This window comes from Fukomys damarensis, unplaced genomic scaffold (assembly GCF_012274545.1).
Source record: "Fukomys damarensis isolate Sample0158 unplaced genomic scaffold, DMR_v1.0_HiC HiC_scaffold_15, whole genome shotgun sequence".
In the NCBI taxonomy this organism is placed as follows: Eukaryota; Metazoa; Chordata; class Mammalia; order Rodentia; family Bathyergidae; genus Fukomys; species Fukomys damarensis.
Window position 1 is genome coordinate 28,091,969 of NW_022900927.1, and position 17,532 is coordinate 28,109,500.

The 17,532-nt window shown below is 36.2% G+C and overlaps 1 protein-coding gene across 5 annotated transcripts in view; it reads left to right on the forward strand.

Annotated features, from left to right (window-relative positions):
- Usp15 (ubiquitin specific peptidase 15) overlaps positions 1-3,188 on the forward strand; it is a 123,513-nt gene extending 120,325 nt beyond the window's left edge. For 2 of the 5 annotated variants that reach the window (XM_033763757.1, XM_033763756.1), the window contains exon 15: positions 1,289-3,187. In XM_033763757.1, the coding sequence (XP_033619648.1) occupies positions 1,289-1,471 (183 nt within the window). In that variant the 3' untranslated portion in view covers positions 1,472-3,187. Of the gene's footprint in view, positions 1-1,288 lie in introns of all 5 variants that reach the window. The other 3 variants (XM_010644540.3, XM_010644542.3, XM_010644539.3) reach the window with 3 other exon arrangements.
- Positions 3,189-17,532: the final 14,344 nt, after the last annotated feature.

The following is a 17,532-nucleotide window of genomic DNA, read 5'->3' on the forward strand; positions in this document are numbered from 1 at the left end:
TGTGTGACTTATTTATTTCACTTAGGAGTATATCTTCAATATGTATCCATTTTCCTATGAATGAATCTATTTTCTCGTTCTTTATGGCTGAGTAATATTCCATTTTATAGAAAAACCACAACTTCTTTATCCAGTTTCCAACAGATGGGCAAATAGGCTGTTTCCAAGATTTAGCTATTACAAACTGTGCCGCTATAAACATGGGTGCACATACTTCTCTGTGATATGATTCTTTTAGTTCTCTTGGAAAGATACCCAGCAGAGGGATGGCTGGGTCAAATGGAACCTCCAGAAGTGATGTAAATTATAAGTTTGAGTTGTCAGCCTTAAGTGGCAGTTGAAGCCATTGGTATGAATGAGTCACCTATTGAGGGCAAACAGACTGTGAAAGAAAGGTAGGCAGAGGACAGAACATAATATTTGTAAAGGGCAGTATTTAGTGAGGCCACAGAAGAGTCTGAGAACCTGAAGGAGAGAATAGCAGATCTGAGAAGTGATGTTACAGAAGCCAAAAACTTTGATGAAAAGTGCTGAGAGAGAAAAATTGACCAAAAGAATTTCAAAAGGCACCTATTTGGGTTTTTTATTAGGTTATTGACTCTAGTGAAAGTCATTTAATTAGAATGGTTTGGGCAGAAGTTATATTACATTGAATCGAGTGGTATGCATAAGAGGGAGTAATTGATACAGACTATTAGCCTGGCTGGGAGGAAGAGAGAGGTACATGACAGCTAGAATGGGAAGTAGAATGGTAGAGGATTTATAGTGGGGGAAAAGTTTAGTATTTTTTGATGTCAAAGAGAAAAGTCTAGCAGAGAAGGATTCATAAAAGATATACAATGATTAAAGATATTCAGCACTGCCCCCCAAAAAAGATATACAATATTTGATAGAAAATATTCTTCAAACAGTAGGAAAAGTTAAAACAAACACAGGATGAAGTTAGTATTAGGTAGATGCTCACCTTTTCCTTAGAAAAAAGGAGAAAGTCATAAAATTCTTTTTCATGTTAGACTAATTAGGTTAAACTAGGTTCATGGCATTTATTTCTTGGCTCAAATAACATAGAAGTGAGTAAGATATTTTAATTCTGTGACCATTCTTCCTTCATATTTAGAAATTACTTTATAGTCAATCAATTTTAATAGCATCTATTTGACTATTTGTGGTTTTCTTGTTTAATTTATGCCTTGTCACCAAAATGGGTTGCCAGCTAAAAATTCTTAATATATTTAGTATGATCTTTAAGAGTCATGAATGTTTTAACATTGTTTGTTTGTTTTGGCAGTCCAAAGCAGCATATGTACTCTTCTATCAGAGACAAGACACTTTCAGTGGAACTGGCTTTTTTCCTCTTGACCGTGAAACTAAAGGTGCTTCAGCTGCCACAGGCATCCCATTAGAAAGTGATGAAGATAGCAATGATAATGACAATGATATAGAAAATGAAAACTGTATGCACACTAATTAATGAAAAGCCCCAGAAGCCATAAAAGAGAGACTTTCTTGGTGGTGGTGTCTATGAAAATGAAGTTAACCCACCACATTAAAACAAAAGTCTGAGATGGGGAGTTTCAGATAACTGAATGTAAATCCTTTATCAGATTTTAACTTGTGCAGTACTTGAAGTGAAACACAATGAAAACTTTAACAGAAATTGTCTCTTAATACATTTACAGTCTTGTATTTACAAGCTAAATATATATAGGAAATCACAAATAAATCCCTTTTAAGTTTGCTGCTGTTTTGATGAATTATGTTGTCTTTAATTTTTTGGATGTGACTTAATTGATGACAAATATTAAATTTGTGGATGTTGGTCATTTATTTTGCTCTAATAATACTGCAAGAAAACTATTACTGAACTTTTTGGATAACTAGTTCATGTACATTAGGCTGCCGTATACTATGATATTTAGCTGCAGTGTCAGTGTGGCATAGACACTGCAGTAGTATTCGTGGAAAACCAAATTTTCAAATCTGTCTCTGGTAATCAGTATGAGCCAATTAAAAACCCAAATCATGATACAAGAAATAATAGTGAAAAAGTAGTTTCCTTTTGTGTTATCATTAGAAGTCTAGAATATTCATCTTACTGCCACTATGGAAACAGGTTCTAGATTTCACAATCCATCTAGTTATTTTTCAGTTACATGTAAGTAATTTTTACTAGTAGGGGGATCTGTTCTTTAGACATTCAGTTTTGTTTTGCTTTAAAATGCATATCTTTAATCTGGTGTTGGTCCAAAATTTAAAATTTTGCTGTTTTTCTCTACCCTATTTTTGTGGTAATTTAACAACATTCAGCTCTCCTCATTATTATAAGGACAGACTCAGTATTATTCTGTACCATAGTAATAATTGCATCAACCTTAGATGAGAGATTTTTTTTTTCCATATACTAGCCTTTAAATCAGTGGCTATAAAGGTAGGTCTGTTAACTAACTTTCTTTGTGTGTTCCTGATGGAATTCACCATAGCCTTACAGCTTTTCTCAGAAGGTAACTTGTTATAAAAGAAATGGCATTTGCATGTTCCAGAGTCAGAACCTGTACAGTATATAAAGCATACAAACCTTGAATTTGATTTTAGTTCACTACATTCAAGGATCCAGGATGCCAAATATATGTGTGAACATTTGAAACATTTTCATTTGCTGCTTTTTTCCCTTTGATCTAGTTAAAAGAATGTATTGTGGATTGGCGTACAATACTGCCTTTAATAGAAAATCTAAATGCTGGGGCACATTTCACATATCGACTACCTGAGAAATTGCTTTGTGTCCCATTGTTACTAAAGCAAAAAGTATAATGTTCTTCACTTGAACTAATCAAATACAATAGATTATAAATTGTGTATTGTAAATAAAACTTCACTCTGTGAGTGCACATTTTGGTAAATTATTTATTTATGTTAGCATTTAAAAGTAAAAAGAAAAAATGCATTTGACCAGGATAAATGAGGTATGTTGAATCGTGGCTTTGCTTTATGCCTTGATATTAAAGCTGGTTTTTCATCCTGGTATTTTAAAAGCTGCTTTGGGTTTTTTCTTTTTTCTTTTCCTTTTTTATTTTTTAAATGTAAACTAACCTCCTGCATGACAGAGGTTAAAATTTTGTCGCACTTGGGTTCACTTGAGTTTACATTTGAAATGTGCATGTTTATTTATACAGATTTCAATAAAGCTATTCAAGGCCTTATTTAGTCTTTTATTTCTTACTCTGAATCTTTTGGAAAAAAAACTTTTATGAATAGATGGCTGTATACTACACTGTTTAGTTATAGTTAATACAAAAAAGGGAAGCACATCAGAGTAAAGTGAATCCAACTATTAAGGGCATGTCTTAAAGTTGATTTTTTACCTTAAACATTCATTCATGAAACATTTATGCTTTTTCTAAATACTTTCTAGAGCTTGGAGATATAGCAGTGAATCTGTCAAATTCAAATATAATTTTCAACCGCAAAAATAAATTTTTAAAATAATTCAAAAGGATAACACTCTAAAGGAAAATAACAGGTAATATGGGCAGTATGAATATAATCTTTACTGGTTCGTTTCTTGACCTATAAAACAATGATAATAATTAGCAATTATTGAGCCTTTACCATGGACCCAGCACTATATTAAAGTGTTTATATGCATTATCTCATTTTATACCACACCAGCTATGTAATAGGTAACAGTTTATACTGCTACTATGTTGTAGAGCCAGTACAGTATTCTATACCCAGATAAACACTACCTCTAAGTATGATAGTGTCTGCCTCATAAGGTGTTGAGAGCTCAAATGAGATAATGAGTTTTATGCAAAATATAAACTGTATGGTATACTCGATACTGATTTCTTTAGTCTAAATGAAACTCTGGAGTTTCAGGACTTTTTTTTCTTGTAATTTAGTTTTAAGTAATCTCCATATAAAAGCTGCAGCCTGATGCTTTATTTAAATAGTTCTCTATCTCCTATATCTGTATGCTTTTTAGTAGTTAATTTATAGCCTTGCAATATTTTTTGCATATGCAGTTGTAAATGTATATTGTATATTATTTCACTATCAGCTTATCCTAGTTAGAAATATGTTTAATAATTTTATATGTATTCTAAGTTTGGAGCATCTCAGTTCATTATGTATTTAATTCATATTTGCTATATATCAAGTAAGAATTTCCATATAGATCAAAAAATTCTCACTTAAAATGAGTTAAGGGGAAAAAACTGAGTTAAGTGTATTAAAATTTTTATGTTACATAGAATAGGTTCTAACATATCAGAATTGGGAAGATAAAATCTTTATTTTAAGTAATGAGGGGGGTAAAACATTTTAAATGGGCAATATAAAACAGTTGAAAAATTATTTTTGGTAAATACATGCGTTGGAAACCCTTGTCTTCCATCCTACTGTGGCCTAATTGTTGGTCAGCTCTGCCATGGGCTCCTGGAATTTGTCAGAGTAGTGAAAGAAAAAGAATATTACATTATTAAGGGAATCCAGAAAGAGAATACCATTCAAGGAGAGACAAGAGTTGTCGTAATATTTTAGACTAGAGTCTCAAAAGATAAGCACAATATCAGTCAAATTGGTTTGTGTTTTGGTTTTTGGCTTTTAGGGTTTTGTTTTGTTTTGCCTTAGAATGTATAGCAAATTCTACAAAGCTACTAAAACTATAGCCATTGCTTTGGCAGTTGTTCTGGTACCAGAGATCAAACTCAGGGTCTTGTGATTGTGAGGCAGGTGTGGTGCCACTGAGCTAAATCCCCGGCCCTTAGTAGTTGTTCTTTTTAATAGAAATGCTGTAAAAATAAGACTATCAACTTTATACATACACAAGGCCAAATATTTTAAATGTTTAAATTATCTGGGCATTTATATTCTGCAGAAAATCATGCTTAAGTTTAGTAGTTAATTTGCTATTTTTTCCCCTCATATTAGGAACTTGTAGCTCATCCTATATAATTTGACAGAAAGAAAAATTTCATTTGTTATGACATTCACTGAAGTTTGTTGCTAGCTGGAGTTAAATCCAAATACATAAAACAATAAATATGAAAACAGCCCAACAATCTTTCCTCTAATTTGTATTCTTATATTCTTCTGAGTGATGGAAAAACTCTTAACATTTCCCAAACTGTGTTTTAAATCTTAAATTATCACCTGTTTTTCATCATTCTTAGTTGAAATCTTTCAGAATTGGTAAACTTTGTAATATCACAAATACAAGTCTCATTAAAATGTTTGTTTCATAGTATTTTCTAAAAGGAATATTCTAGGTTAACAGACATTCTAACTCATTACTTCTCTGTTCACTCATTCTTAGGAATATTAAATTCAAATAATTCAGACTCATTAAAAGTGTTCTGCTTTTTTAGCCTTGCATTTGTGCCTGCTGACTTATGGCATTGAGCTATTTCTGTAAGTATTGAAAGCATTTAATTTTCTTTCTAGTGATAAACATCTATTATATCCAGCAGACATTTGTTTTAATCTCTAAAGAGTTCACCAAAATTAATCAGCTAATTTTCCCAAGAAGCCCAAGACCTGCAGGTCATCATTCAGTCCCTGAACTTCCCAATAAAATCACAAAGGATTATCTTCTTTTTCTGATTGTATTAAGGAAATAAAGATGTGGAAATTATTAATAATTACATAACTATAATTTTTTTAAATCCCTTGGGGCCTCCTTAAATACTGAGTAACTCTGGTGAAGCTATTACTCAGTTTATAAAACATACTTACTTTCAAACCATATATCTGTTATATTCAAATTGTAACTATCACTGATCGTGGCTATGTAGTGTTTTTTTCATTTATCTGTGATGTCAAGAACCTTACACCAGATGTTGCTGAATGCTTTATTTAACTAAATTTTCCTTATAATGGCTATGAAGAATGGATGGGTTAAGTGTTCATTAGCCAGAAGAACACTAGTCAAAACAGCCAGCTTGTTCATCTTTGAAAATTCCTCTAAGAAAAGAGCTTTTTTTTAATTTAATCTTCAAAAGCCTTCTCCAGGTAATTGTAATGCCTGAGCAAAGGCTGATGGTTTCTAAGTCTTTGTGTACTGCACACACACACAGACATCTGTACACATCATGCCAGCTGCCAGTGTTGCCAAAATTCCATCAGCCACCAGAAAGTACAAAGAGCATTTCTGCACATCAGAAGTCAAGTTTTGCTCCTACAGCATCAAGAAACTTAGTTATTGCTTCCAAATCAGTATCAGTTTTAGCTAAGCCTTGAATAATACAGTCTGAAACTAAGTAGGGTCAAACCTCACTTTTTAATCTGTATGGTTTTAAAATGCTGGCCTGTCAATGTTTGCTTTTGCTGCTTTTGATTATTCATAAAAGACACCTGAATTTAAAGCGAACAACCAGCTAGCTGGTACATGGTAAGTTCTCCTTTGCCTGGGTTAGTTTTCACAGCCATCAAATGGTACCAGTCTCCTGTGAGGACTGGATTCATGGTTGTAGAGGCATGACCTATTATTGACTCCAAAATGTTCTATCATTGCTCATACAAGACACATGTTTTTTTAAAGCTACTTAGCAGTTTCACATTTTATACATTGATATCCTTTTCTCTGTCTTCAGCAGGCATGAACATACACACATGCTGTGATTTCTTTGATCACTAAAGTCATTTGAATTAAAAGTGGTAATCCAATGCAAGAGATTGTGGTTCTTACAGTTTGGATACTGTTTTAGCTGGGTTGGTCTGCCATAACAAAATACCACAGACTGGGTGGCTTAAATAACATTCATTTTCTCAGTTTTGGATTCTGGACATCCAAGATTAGGGTGCCAACATAGGTAGTTTCTGCTGAAGGGCCTCTTCCTGGCTGTAGTTCTCACATGGCGAAGGGAATAGGGAGTAGACTGTGGTGTCCCTTTTTATAAGGGCACCCAATCCCTTCACGAGCCCCCCCACCATGGCCTCATTAAACTTAATGGTCTCAAAGGACCCATCTGTCACACTGGGGTTAGAGACAACATGAATTGGAGACTGACATGGTTTAGTCTATGAATTTTTGTTAACACAGGTATTTTAGTGTGACCACTATTAAATAGCTACACATCTTTGGCAACCTATAATGTGGTGTCTTCCCCTCCAATTTTGAAGATATGAATGTACATTCAGGCCCGCTCACCAGTATTACATCTTCTGGCCACCAGTCTCTTACTACTTCAGTATGTTATCTGTTCTGCAAGAATAATAAACATATCAGATCCTATTTCTTGGTCTTAAAAGACCTGATATATTTATCAGGATTCTCTAGAGAAACAAAAACAATAGAATATATATGTAGAGATAAATTTATAAGCAACTGACATGTGATTATGGAAGCTGAGAAGTTCCAGGATCTGGAATCTGGGCCCGGGATGTAGCTCAGTGGCGCCATACCTGCCTGGCAAGTGCAGGATCCTAAGTTCCATCTTCAGTATACAAAAATAAAACAACATTTTAAAAAAGATTTTCAATCAACAAATTAGAGACCCAGGGATGGGGACAGGTAATTCCAGTCCCAATCTAAAAGCCTGGCAACCAAGAAAATGGATGGCATATGTTCCACTGCAAAATTGAGTAGGTTTGAGATTCAAAAAGGGCCAGTATTTCAGTTTCAGTCCAAATGCAGGTAGACTAGTGTCCTAGTACAATGCAGTCAGGCAGGAGGAATTCTAAGTAGGGAGGTTAACCTTTTTGTTTGTATTCAGGCCTTCAGTTGATTGGATGGGGATCATCAATAGTAGGGAGGGCTATCTCCTTTTCTGAGCCTACTGATTTAAGCATTGATCTCATCCAAGAACATCCTCACAAATACCACTAGAATGAGTTTTATCAAAAGTTTGGGCACACTGTAGCCCAGACTAGGAGATACATAAAAGTAATCATTGTTCCCACCCATGTACAAGTTTTGGACCGTAACTTCAGGAGTTAAACCAACAAAATTCTGGGCCAACCACTTCTCTGCTAGTTACTCGACCTCTCTGACTCTTATATAAGCTAGAGCAGCTCTGGAATTGCCATCTAAGAAGGCTTGAAGTGAGCAGTCTGATTATAAGGGAATAATGAAACGATGTGTTTGCTTAGCAAGCACACTATTTTTCTCAGGATACACAGTTTACCTGTGGTAGAGTCAGCTTTCTTTAGCAAGAGAGTAGTGTGAGAGTAACAATCCACACAGATTACCTATTGACCTAGTGTTTGAGAGAAAAGATAAGACTTGGCCCTCTCCAATCCTTACCTTCCATCAATGTCCTTCAATTTAACATCCTCGGGATATATATTTGTATCACCTGCTTTATCTCTTACCCACAAATACCTATGTGCCTTCCTCAAGACTCATTCCAAAATACACTTATTTGGTGTTCTGTTTCATCACTTGGCACCTTGGGCTAGATATTGTGTGTGTCTCTTCCCCCACCAGACTAGGTCACCCAATGGAAAGTAGTACAGACAAAATATGTTTTCCTAAATGCTATAACTATTAAATGAAGTAGTGTCCTCAATGTATGAATCCTCCAGTATTTTTTGTGATTTTGCTTTATCCCTGACTGAGTACATATTTTTATAAGGAAATTTGCCTTATATGCCTTAAAAACAGATACAGGAGCTATGGGCATAACTCAGTGGTAGAGACCTTGCCTAACATGCACAAGACCCTGGGTTGGATTCCCCAGCAAGGCTGAGGGTGTAGGTGGATGGGTGTGTTTCCACTACAATAGCATTCCAAATTCAGTATATTTATGACATTGTGATATTTGAAAGTGAATATATTTTATTTTTATTGTGTTAAATTTTTCTTACAGTGAAAACAATATTACTCATGTCTCTTTCTCCACTTGAAGAATGTCCTTATTCCCACTTGTCCAGACATCTCTCACACCTGAAATTTCTGGCATTTTTCCATAAAGAAAATAGCCTTTCCCTATATAAGTCCAAGCATACCTCTTAAAGTTGTGGATCCCCACCTTCAACATTCATCTGCTTAGAACAGTTATTCAAAGATCAGGGATTTATTGATTTGGGTTATTTTCCACCCAAGGATCTAGATAAAACTAAAGGGCTTGTTGATGAGGGAAGAATTTTATTAAAAGCCTTTTCTAAATGCAAATTCAGAAACCCTGGTTCTCTTCCCTTTTGAATTTGATTACAACAGATACAGTTGTTAACCACCAATACTCATACTCCTTTCTATTAGTAGAACAAGTTATCTACCCATTTCCATGTGACTTAAGGATGAGAATTGATTGTATATTATATATTGGGTTCAGGCTTATGACCTGTTATAAGTCAATGAATCCGGAAAAGTCTGCTGGCATACTTGAGATTTTTTTTTTTTTATTTCTTTGTAATGAAAATTGGGAAGAAATGGTCCTTCTTCACCAGTTCTTTCTAAATGTAATCCTGGAATTGCAAAGTGGTATCTTAGGACAGGAGTTGTAGTATGGAGTTATGTCATTTTTATTTGATCATTTTTTATCTTATTTATTGTGTCTGCTATCCAAAATTATATTGCTCCAAGCTGGGAATACCTCCTTCAAAGTACTCAGTGAACTGGCTATTTTAGAAAAGTTGAGTTCAATTTGAGAGAGTTTGGCTATAGTTGACTCAAGTCACCAGGGGGCAGGAGCATCCAGCTCTATAAATTTTTTGCAATTAGTCTGAACTATAACCGTGCTAAAGAAAAGTATTTCTAACTTTATGTATGAGATCTTTAATTTCTTAAGCTGTACAATTGGTGCAGCATAGGAAAAAAATATTGTTATTGTCATATTGAAATTGGTATACTGGAATAAATTTCTATTGATTATGCCTGTTGATTTTGTCTTACAAGGATTGGCCTCTTGGGACTTTAGGTAACAAAAATTCTGCCTTTTATGTTCAGCACATATTCTCAATTGAGGACAGATACAGAGAAACAAAAAATATATTGTTAAGATATGCCTGAGTTTTCACTTAAGAAATTTGCAGAGACCAGGCTAAACACCCAGTCTCCACAGCCCACCCCTTTTAAGGACTGTGGACATTATAGGGCATGTTTTCAGACTGATAGATACCTGCTAAGCCAAAGGTAACAAACAACTTGCTTTCTGATCTCTTGGCTTTCTGCACTTGCAGTTTTACAACAGGGGCTATGCATTTCTAAAAGTAAAACCCAACTCAGAACTTCGCCTAAAAGTTGTCATAGGTTCCCAGGGAACTCACCATTCATCTCCTTATTTGCTAATTGTCTTATAAAATATATTTGATATTTTATAAAATATAATTATATACTTTATTTATAAAATATAAATTATCCAGCACTTGTTGGAATGCTTTTTGTAGTTTTTATTTGTGTGTTTTAATCTTTCCTTAAAGCAAAGAGACAAAGAAGAATACTTTTCAGTTTCCTTTTATTTGTTCTTAGTCCTGAGAATCATATCTTTAATATTTAAAAAATATGTGTTCAAGCAAGGCTGAAGGGTGTATGTAGCGTAGTGGTAGAGTACTTGCCTAGCATATGTGAAGCCTTTGGTCTGATCCCTAGCACCAGAGAAGAAATACATGTTCATTTTTTAAAAAATAAATCATACAGTACATGGCTGTGTTGGTCAGCTTTTTATTGGTGTGATGCTGTGACAATAACTGTGAAAAACAATTTAAGGGAAGCGAGATTTATTTTGGCTCATGATTTCAAAGGTTTCAGGTTATGGTCAGCTGGCTTCTTGCTTTTAGACCTGTGGCAGACAGAAACATCATGGTGGAGGAGCATGGCAGAGGAATGCTGCTTACCTCATGGCAGCCAGGAAACAGTGAAAAGGAAAGAGGTAGGGAGAAAGGGGTGGGGACAACATATGATCCTCAGGTGGATATTTATGACCTGTTCTCTTCAACTAGGTCCTGCCTCCTCATCACCTCCCGATGATGCCATCAAATTATGATTTCATGAATGCACTGAAGAAAATGGAGCCCTCATGATACCATCTTTTTCCAGAAAGCCCATCAGCTGCCAACCAAGCTCTTAACATAAGAGTTTGGGGGAGCATTTCAAATCGAAATCATAACAAAAATCATATGGTGTTCCAGCAACCAGTGATAACCAGTGTTAATGCTTTTGCTATGTATCTTTGTGATCTTCTGTTTGTCTTTAAGAGAAATGGAATAATTACACTGGTTATAGCTGAGTTGGTTATGGCAGTCTGAGAGTTCATCCAGTATCTATTCTACTTTTGTTTCTGAATAGTGGCATCACAATAGTAGCTTAGCACATGATCATGCAGCCTGTGACTTAAGTTCAAGCCAGTAGACTACAAGTGTAATAATGTGCAAAATCTAGCAAGTGTCATGAAAGAAGAAGCATATCTTCCTCTCTTTCCTCCATTCTGCTAGCTAGAAGGCAGATGTGGAGGAAAGAAAATTATGGAGAGGTGAATGGTAGCAAAATTCAGCCTCTGCAAGATCTGGAATTCAGACACCAGAAAATAACAACTTGTTGAAGAAAAAAAGAGAAGTAGATTGCCAGGAATGAGGAAGGAAATGACAACAAAATTGGGAAGCTACAGAGATGTTAGGAAGATGCTCCATAATGCAGAGGAAAAAGGAACACTTTGTATGATCTCCCTGGCTCTCATGGCTTGTGGGCAGGGGAACCATGCTCCCAAGAAACAAGGTAAATGCCCAGACTGGGAGAACTAGGGAGAAATGGTATTAGAGCCCATGGCCCCTAAGAACTCCAAAAACAGTATGGGTATCTCATTTGAGTGAGGCAAAGTACTAACAAAATGACAAAGAATGGATAGAAATGGACAAGGGAACAGATATCATCCAATAGAAGGGGCAGAGGGAAGTGGTTATATGCACATGTAACCACTCCCCAAAATGATTGCAAACTGCATGAATTGCAAAATGTACTAATTAAATTTTACCAAAAAAGCAGCATGGTGTTTTACTCCAAGTAGACTCTACATAGCAAGCAACAGCCTGAAAGGGATTCAAGCATGTGTATTACCAGAGAGGGCTTCATCAGGAGGTACTTCGGGAAGGTATTATATAAATCTAGGACTCAAAAACTAAAAGGCAACTTCACTTCAGGGCTCACCTAGTGACTGCATGAGAAACAGCCACCGTAGATGGCTGTGAACAGGGAGAAGGCTAGAAAGAGATCCCCTGAGAAACTTAAATGCATATTGGAAAGAACAAAGGCCACATTGGTGAGAAGCCAAGCCTTTTTTGGAGCTGAAAGTGCCTGCTGGCATTAAGTGCTTGAGCCTTTGTCCTACTTCCTTCATCCAGCACAGATCTGAGATCTGATTGTCTTCCCTATCCACCAAAATGAGCAAAGATGTGTCTTAGCATAGACATTGTCACAGCCTGGGTCTCTGCAATAGGGGGTGTACCTCACATACCTATAGGAAAATACCAACACTTGCTGGTCTCCAAAACTGCAGATCCTAGAAGGAAACCACTCATTCAAAAAATACAGAAAAGGTTTTGCTGTTTTTGGATTCTTTCATGCCTTTTTTTTTTCTTTTTTCTATTTTTCTTTTTAAAACATTTTTTATTCTCTTTTCTTTTTTTGGTACCAGAGATCGAACTCAGGACCTTGCACTTGCAATGCAGGCAACAGAACTACTGAGCTAAATTGCCGGAACATTTTTTATTCTTCATTGTATTTCTTTTTCTCTCTTCTATTTTTCATTGGGTTTTTTGTTCCTTTATCTGATTCTATAAATATCCTTCTACTCCATAATAGGATCCTTTGTCTTACTTTTCTCTCCTAATTCTTATCTCCCAGTTTGTTTTTTCATTCTTCCATTACCAACCCCCTGTATCTTTACTAGTATAATCGTAAGCTTTATTAATACTAAGATAGTTAACTCTATGTTAGTTACCACATTTAGTAGATATTTGCTATATGTTAATATTTGGTTTGTGCTGGGCGTGGTGGCGCATGCCTGTAATCCCAGCACTCTGGAGGCTGAGGCAGGAGGATGGCTATGAGTTCGAGACCAGCTTGGGCTGCATAGTGAGTTCCAAGTCAGTCTCAACTACATAGTGAGACCCTGTCTCAAATGGTTTGTCTTAGGGTTTACCCTATAAATATAGATTTCCTTTCTAAGCTTAAGAGTGGTACATTATTGGTTTTTTGGTATGTCAAAATCCAGTTTGTTTAGATGATATTATTATTGCTGATTTACTTGCTATTACCAGGATCATGTAGTTGTTGCTATAAGTAGGTTCTATGTTATGCCAATATCCAGATTACTTTTGGGACATTGACAATACTTGAGACCATTCCTGGAGAAATGAATGCTTGGCCAATTCACTACATGCTCTATTGCCATATTTCCTGAAGTGATCAGATCTTAGGACAGAGGCAAAATACTTTAATTAACCATCACCTGAGTGCATCACTGAAAAGCAACTAACTAAACAGATCTCCATCCTATGAACAAAGTCTTTCCATTAAAGCGACCACAAGCCCAAGCACAAACCAAAACAAAAAAGCAATAGAAATGTGAGAAGAAATGGCAACAAAATGCCTCCCAAAACTCCCAGTTCCCCAAATCCTGTACATAGGCATCAATGAGAAAGAAAGCAAAAGCCACATGGCCAAATTATTTTTTTAAAGCATAGGAGTTAAAAAAATAGATCAATGAGGATCTCGGTATACCCACAGAAAATATAACCAATCAGAAAACGGAGGTAATAAAACAAGGAGCTTCCCAACAGAAATCCAGGAGATTAAAAACAATATTGAAAGTACAATAGTAGTATATTGAAAGCAGAAGTGCCCAATTTGATGACAGAATAGCAATTAGACAACAGGGATGCTTTCAAAGACCAATTGCATGATGATGCTTTAAAAACAACAAGAGAACATGAAAAATAGATACAATAGTCTAAAATAATTAGAACAAGTGAAAAAATAGCATGAAGGTCTTTAAAATACCTGTATACAGAAATAACAGCAGAAAACTTTCTGAATATTGAGAGGGAATTAAACATACAGATAAGTGAGGCATATACAACTCCAAATAGCCATGACCAAAAGAGAACCTCTCCATGGCACATCCAAGTCAATATACCAGAAGTCCAACAAGGGACAGAGTCTTTAAAGTTCTAGAAAAGCAGTGAATTCTTGTAAAGGTAAACCCATTAGAATTACAGCAGACTCAACATGATCTTTAAAGGCCCAAAGACCTTGGAGGAAAGTGTTTCAAGCCCTAAAATATAACAGTTTCTAACCTAGACCTATATATCCTGCAAAACTCTTTCAAAATTGATAAAGAAACATCATGAAGAAACATCTTATTTTCCTAGAAAATAAGAACAAGCTAGAAAATAATTAGCATTGAAAACTAGAGATCAAAACTGCCAGCCCCAATCAGCCTATCCATATCTTACCTGCCTTACAGAGCAGTACTGAGCAAGAGGATAGTGATGGCAGGTGTTATGGCTTTGATCTAGATGTCCTCCCCAAGGCCTTATGCACTCATAGGTAGGGGTTTTCAGAGGTGGCTGGATCTAGATTGTGAAAATATGGATTAAAGGTGTGTGATGACCACTCACTGCTTTAACATAGTTCTGGGTATGGATAATGGGAAAGCCCACCTGAGTGTGTGTGGCACCGACAGATTGCTTATAGTGTGAATGGAATAAAAGGGAAAAGGAAGTTTGCTGATGCTGCTACCTAATGCATGCCTTGCTATGACTGTTTCTGCCATGATCCTCTGCTGTGTTACCCTATCTTGGAACTAGCTGATTATGGACTGAAACCTGTACAAACTGTGAGGTAAAATAAATCTTTCCTACTTTAACTTGCAGGTGTCAGGTATTTTGTCCCAGCAATGAGGAAGTGACTAGGACAGCAGATAAGGCATTTTCCAGGCTGATTATTTTCCAGCTCTTATTTTTGAGGAAAGGGAATGAAGTATTTCCATGATGATGAGCACTTCAAGAAACTCATAACCACCAAACCAGCACTACAAAAAAAAAATCTTTAAGGAATCCTAGAAAGAGATAATGAAGCCAACAATGCCAAACATAAAAAAATGAATATATTAGGTAGGATGAGTAGTTAAACAAAAAGTGTGGAGGGAAGAAATCAGCAGCAGGAAAATCATGCAATAATAGGAATAGGTCAATACTTTTCAGTATAATAACTCTCAATGTGAATGTTCTCAACTCCCCAATTAAAGGATAGATTGGCAAAATTGGTCAAGAAACAAAACCCAATGATATGCTATATGCATGAAAAATATTTAGTAAAAAATGCTACAATTAATATTCCATACAAGGGAACCTGGAAAAAAGCAGGAGTACCTATCCTAGTTTCAAAGTGGATTTAAGCCAAAACTGACCAGAAGAGGATAGGCTTGATCTTGGGCTTAATATCTGTTGTTGAAGCAACTCGGATCATGTTATTCTGTTATAATAGTCTGGGCTGATATATTCTGTGGCTGATATATCAAAAAAAACCTACAGAATACATCCTTCACCGACGGAATTCTTTATGACTCTGGGAAGTTCAGGGTACTTTAGGCATTGGGAGATATTTCTGACTACTACAATTTAGTTTCTGAAAAGAATACAGCAACCCTTTATTTGAGGAGTTGTCTGTGTAATACCTTGAAATTCATTTATTCAATAAATATTTGTTAGCATATGCTATGTGTGCTAGTCACGAAATGCAGCATGAAAGAAAAGTCAGAGGTAGTGCTACTAGACTTGTATATTAATGAAAGAGAACAGGAAATGTAGCCATTGTGCCTGGCATCTTTAACATTAGGATACAAACTCATCTCCCTCTACACCAGTGAAAAATCCTCAAAACTAATGGATCATCATGTAAAGAAATTGTCATCTTCTCCCAGTACTTCTCTTAAGTGAAAAGAATCTAAAGGTTGTCTAAAGTCGTGGCAGAAATGGATGTAGCAAAGAGTCTAGGCTCTTCTACCCTGGGTGCTCATTTCTTTTTCTCCTGTTCCCTCCTCCCCTGGTTTAAACTCATCAGGAAAAAAACAAAAACTAGAGTGAAGCTTTGGTCCCACCTGCAATAGTGCTATTAGACCAGGTAACTGATATCTTACAGGAGTATGTGCTCATAGACTCAAATAGCAAGATACCTGGATTAATTACAAATTGTGCTCAGTTGTTTTTAGTAGAGACCCACCTATACTGATAGATGAGGGCTAATTTTCCTGCATAATGAAAGATCATGGAAAATAGGCAGTCAGGAACTAACAAAACTGTGCAAAGTCTCAGAAGATAGGCTTTTTTTTTTTCTTTATTGACATAAGGTTTCCACCTCTAAAATCACAGCATGGCTGCTTGGCAGCCATCATGTCTGATTTCAAAGTAACAAACAGAAGGAGAGGCAAACAGGCCAAAACTATTCTGTAGCCAAGTATTCCCAAGTCCTAGCTACCTACTTCTTATATATCATTGGCCAGAATTTATTCATATCTGTATTAGTTCTCTCCAAAGAGAAAGAACAATGGGATGTCTGAGAGAGGACTTATTAGGGAAACTGGTTTACAGGATCATGAAGATTGAGTGGTCCCTCTACAGGCTTTCCCCAAGCTGAAGAACTCAAGATGTTGGTAGAATGGCTCAGTCCCAAGTCCAGCAGCCTGAGAATCAGGGAAGCTAGTGGTGTAGGCCCCAGTCTGAGGCCAAAGGCCTTGTGCAAGTTCTGATACCTAAGAGCAGGAGGAGAAAAACATCCCAATCCACAAAAGAGAAAAAACTATGACAGCTGCCTTTTCCTTTTCCATCCAGGCCCCCAGCCGACTGGATGGCGTTAGCCCATTTTGAAGGATAGTCTACCACACTCAGTCTGCCAGCTCCTGTGGCAGGCAGTCTTATCTAGAAATGCCCTTACATCCAGAAAACATGCTTCTGGAGCCATCTAGGTATCCCTCAATCCAGTTAAACTGACACCCAAAATTAACCATCACATTCTCTGCACAGAAGGCTAGAAAATGTAATTTTCTATTTGGGCAACTGGATGATTTAAATAAAAGTGGATTTATGTTGCTAAGACAAGTCTCAAAAATTTTCCCAGTTTCGGCGTTCAGATCAAAGTTCAGGCTCTCTGGGTGATATTATGTTTTCTCCATCAGGTCTATATGAGATTTCCTCTTTAAAGAGATCTAGCAACTGAAAGACAAGCTACATAATGTACAATAGTAAAGGAGAAAACAAAACTACGGCAAGAATTCTTACTGGGAAATTAATTGTTAAAAAGTATCTATGGGTAAGAGGATCAAAAACTCTCTTACCTGGCAGTAAAATTAGTTTCTTTGTTAGCTCATCTGACCCCCTGGTCTTGCGCTCTCTCTCTGGAAAGATTTCCCTTGTCTATTGTACTTTGTGGCTCCCAGCTCTCCACTATAAAGGGGTTGTTTCTTGCCCTTACCCTTCAGGGCTACATTTAAGAAGGATAATAGGGAAGTGACTCTTCCTTGGTGGCCTATGTAACTTTCACAATCCACTTTTTACTGGTATAAATTGGGGAGCAAAGTGGAAAAAAATTATTCATGT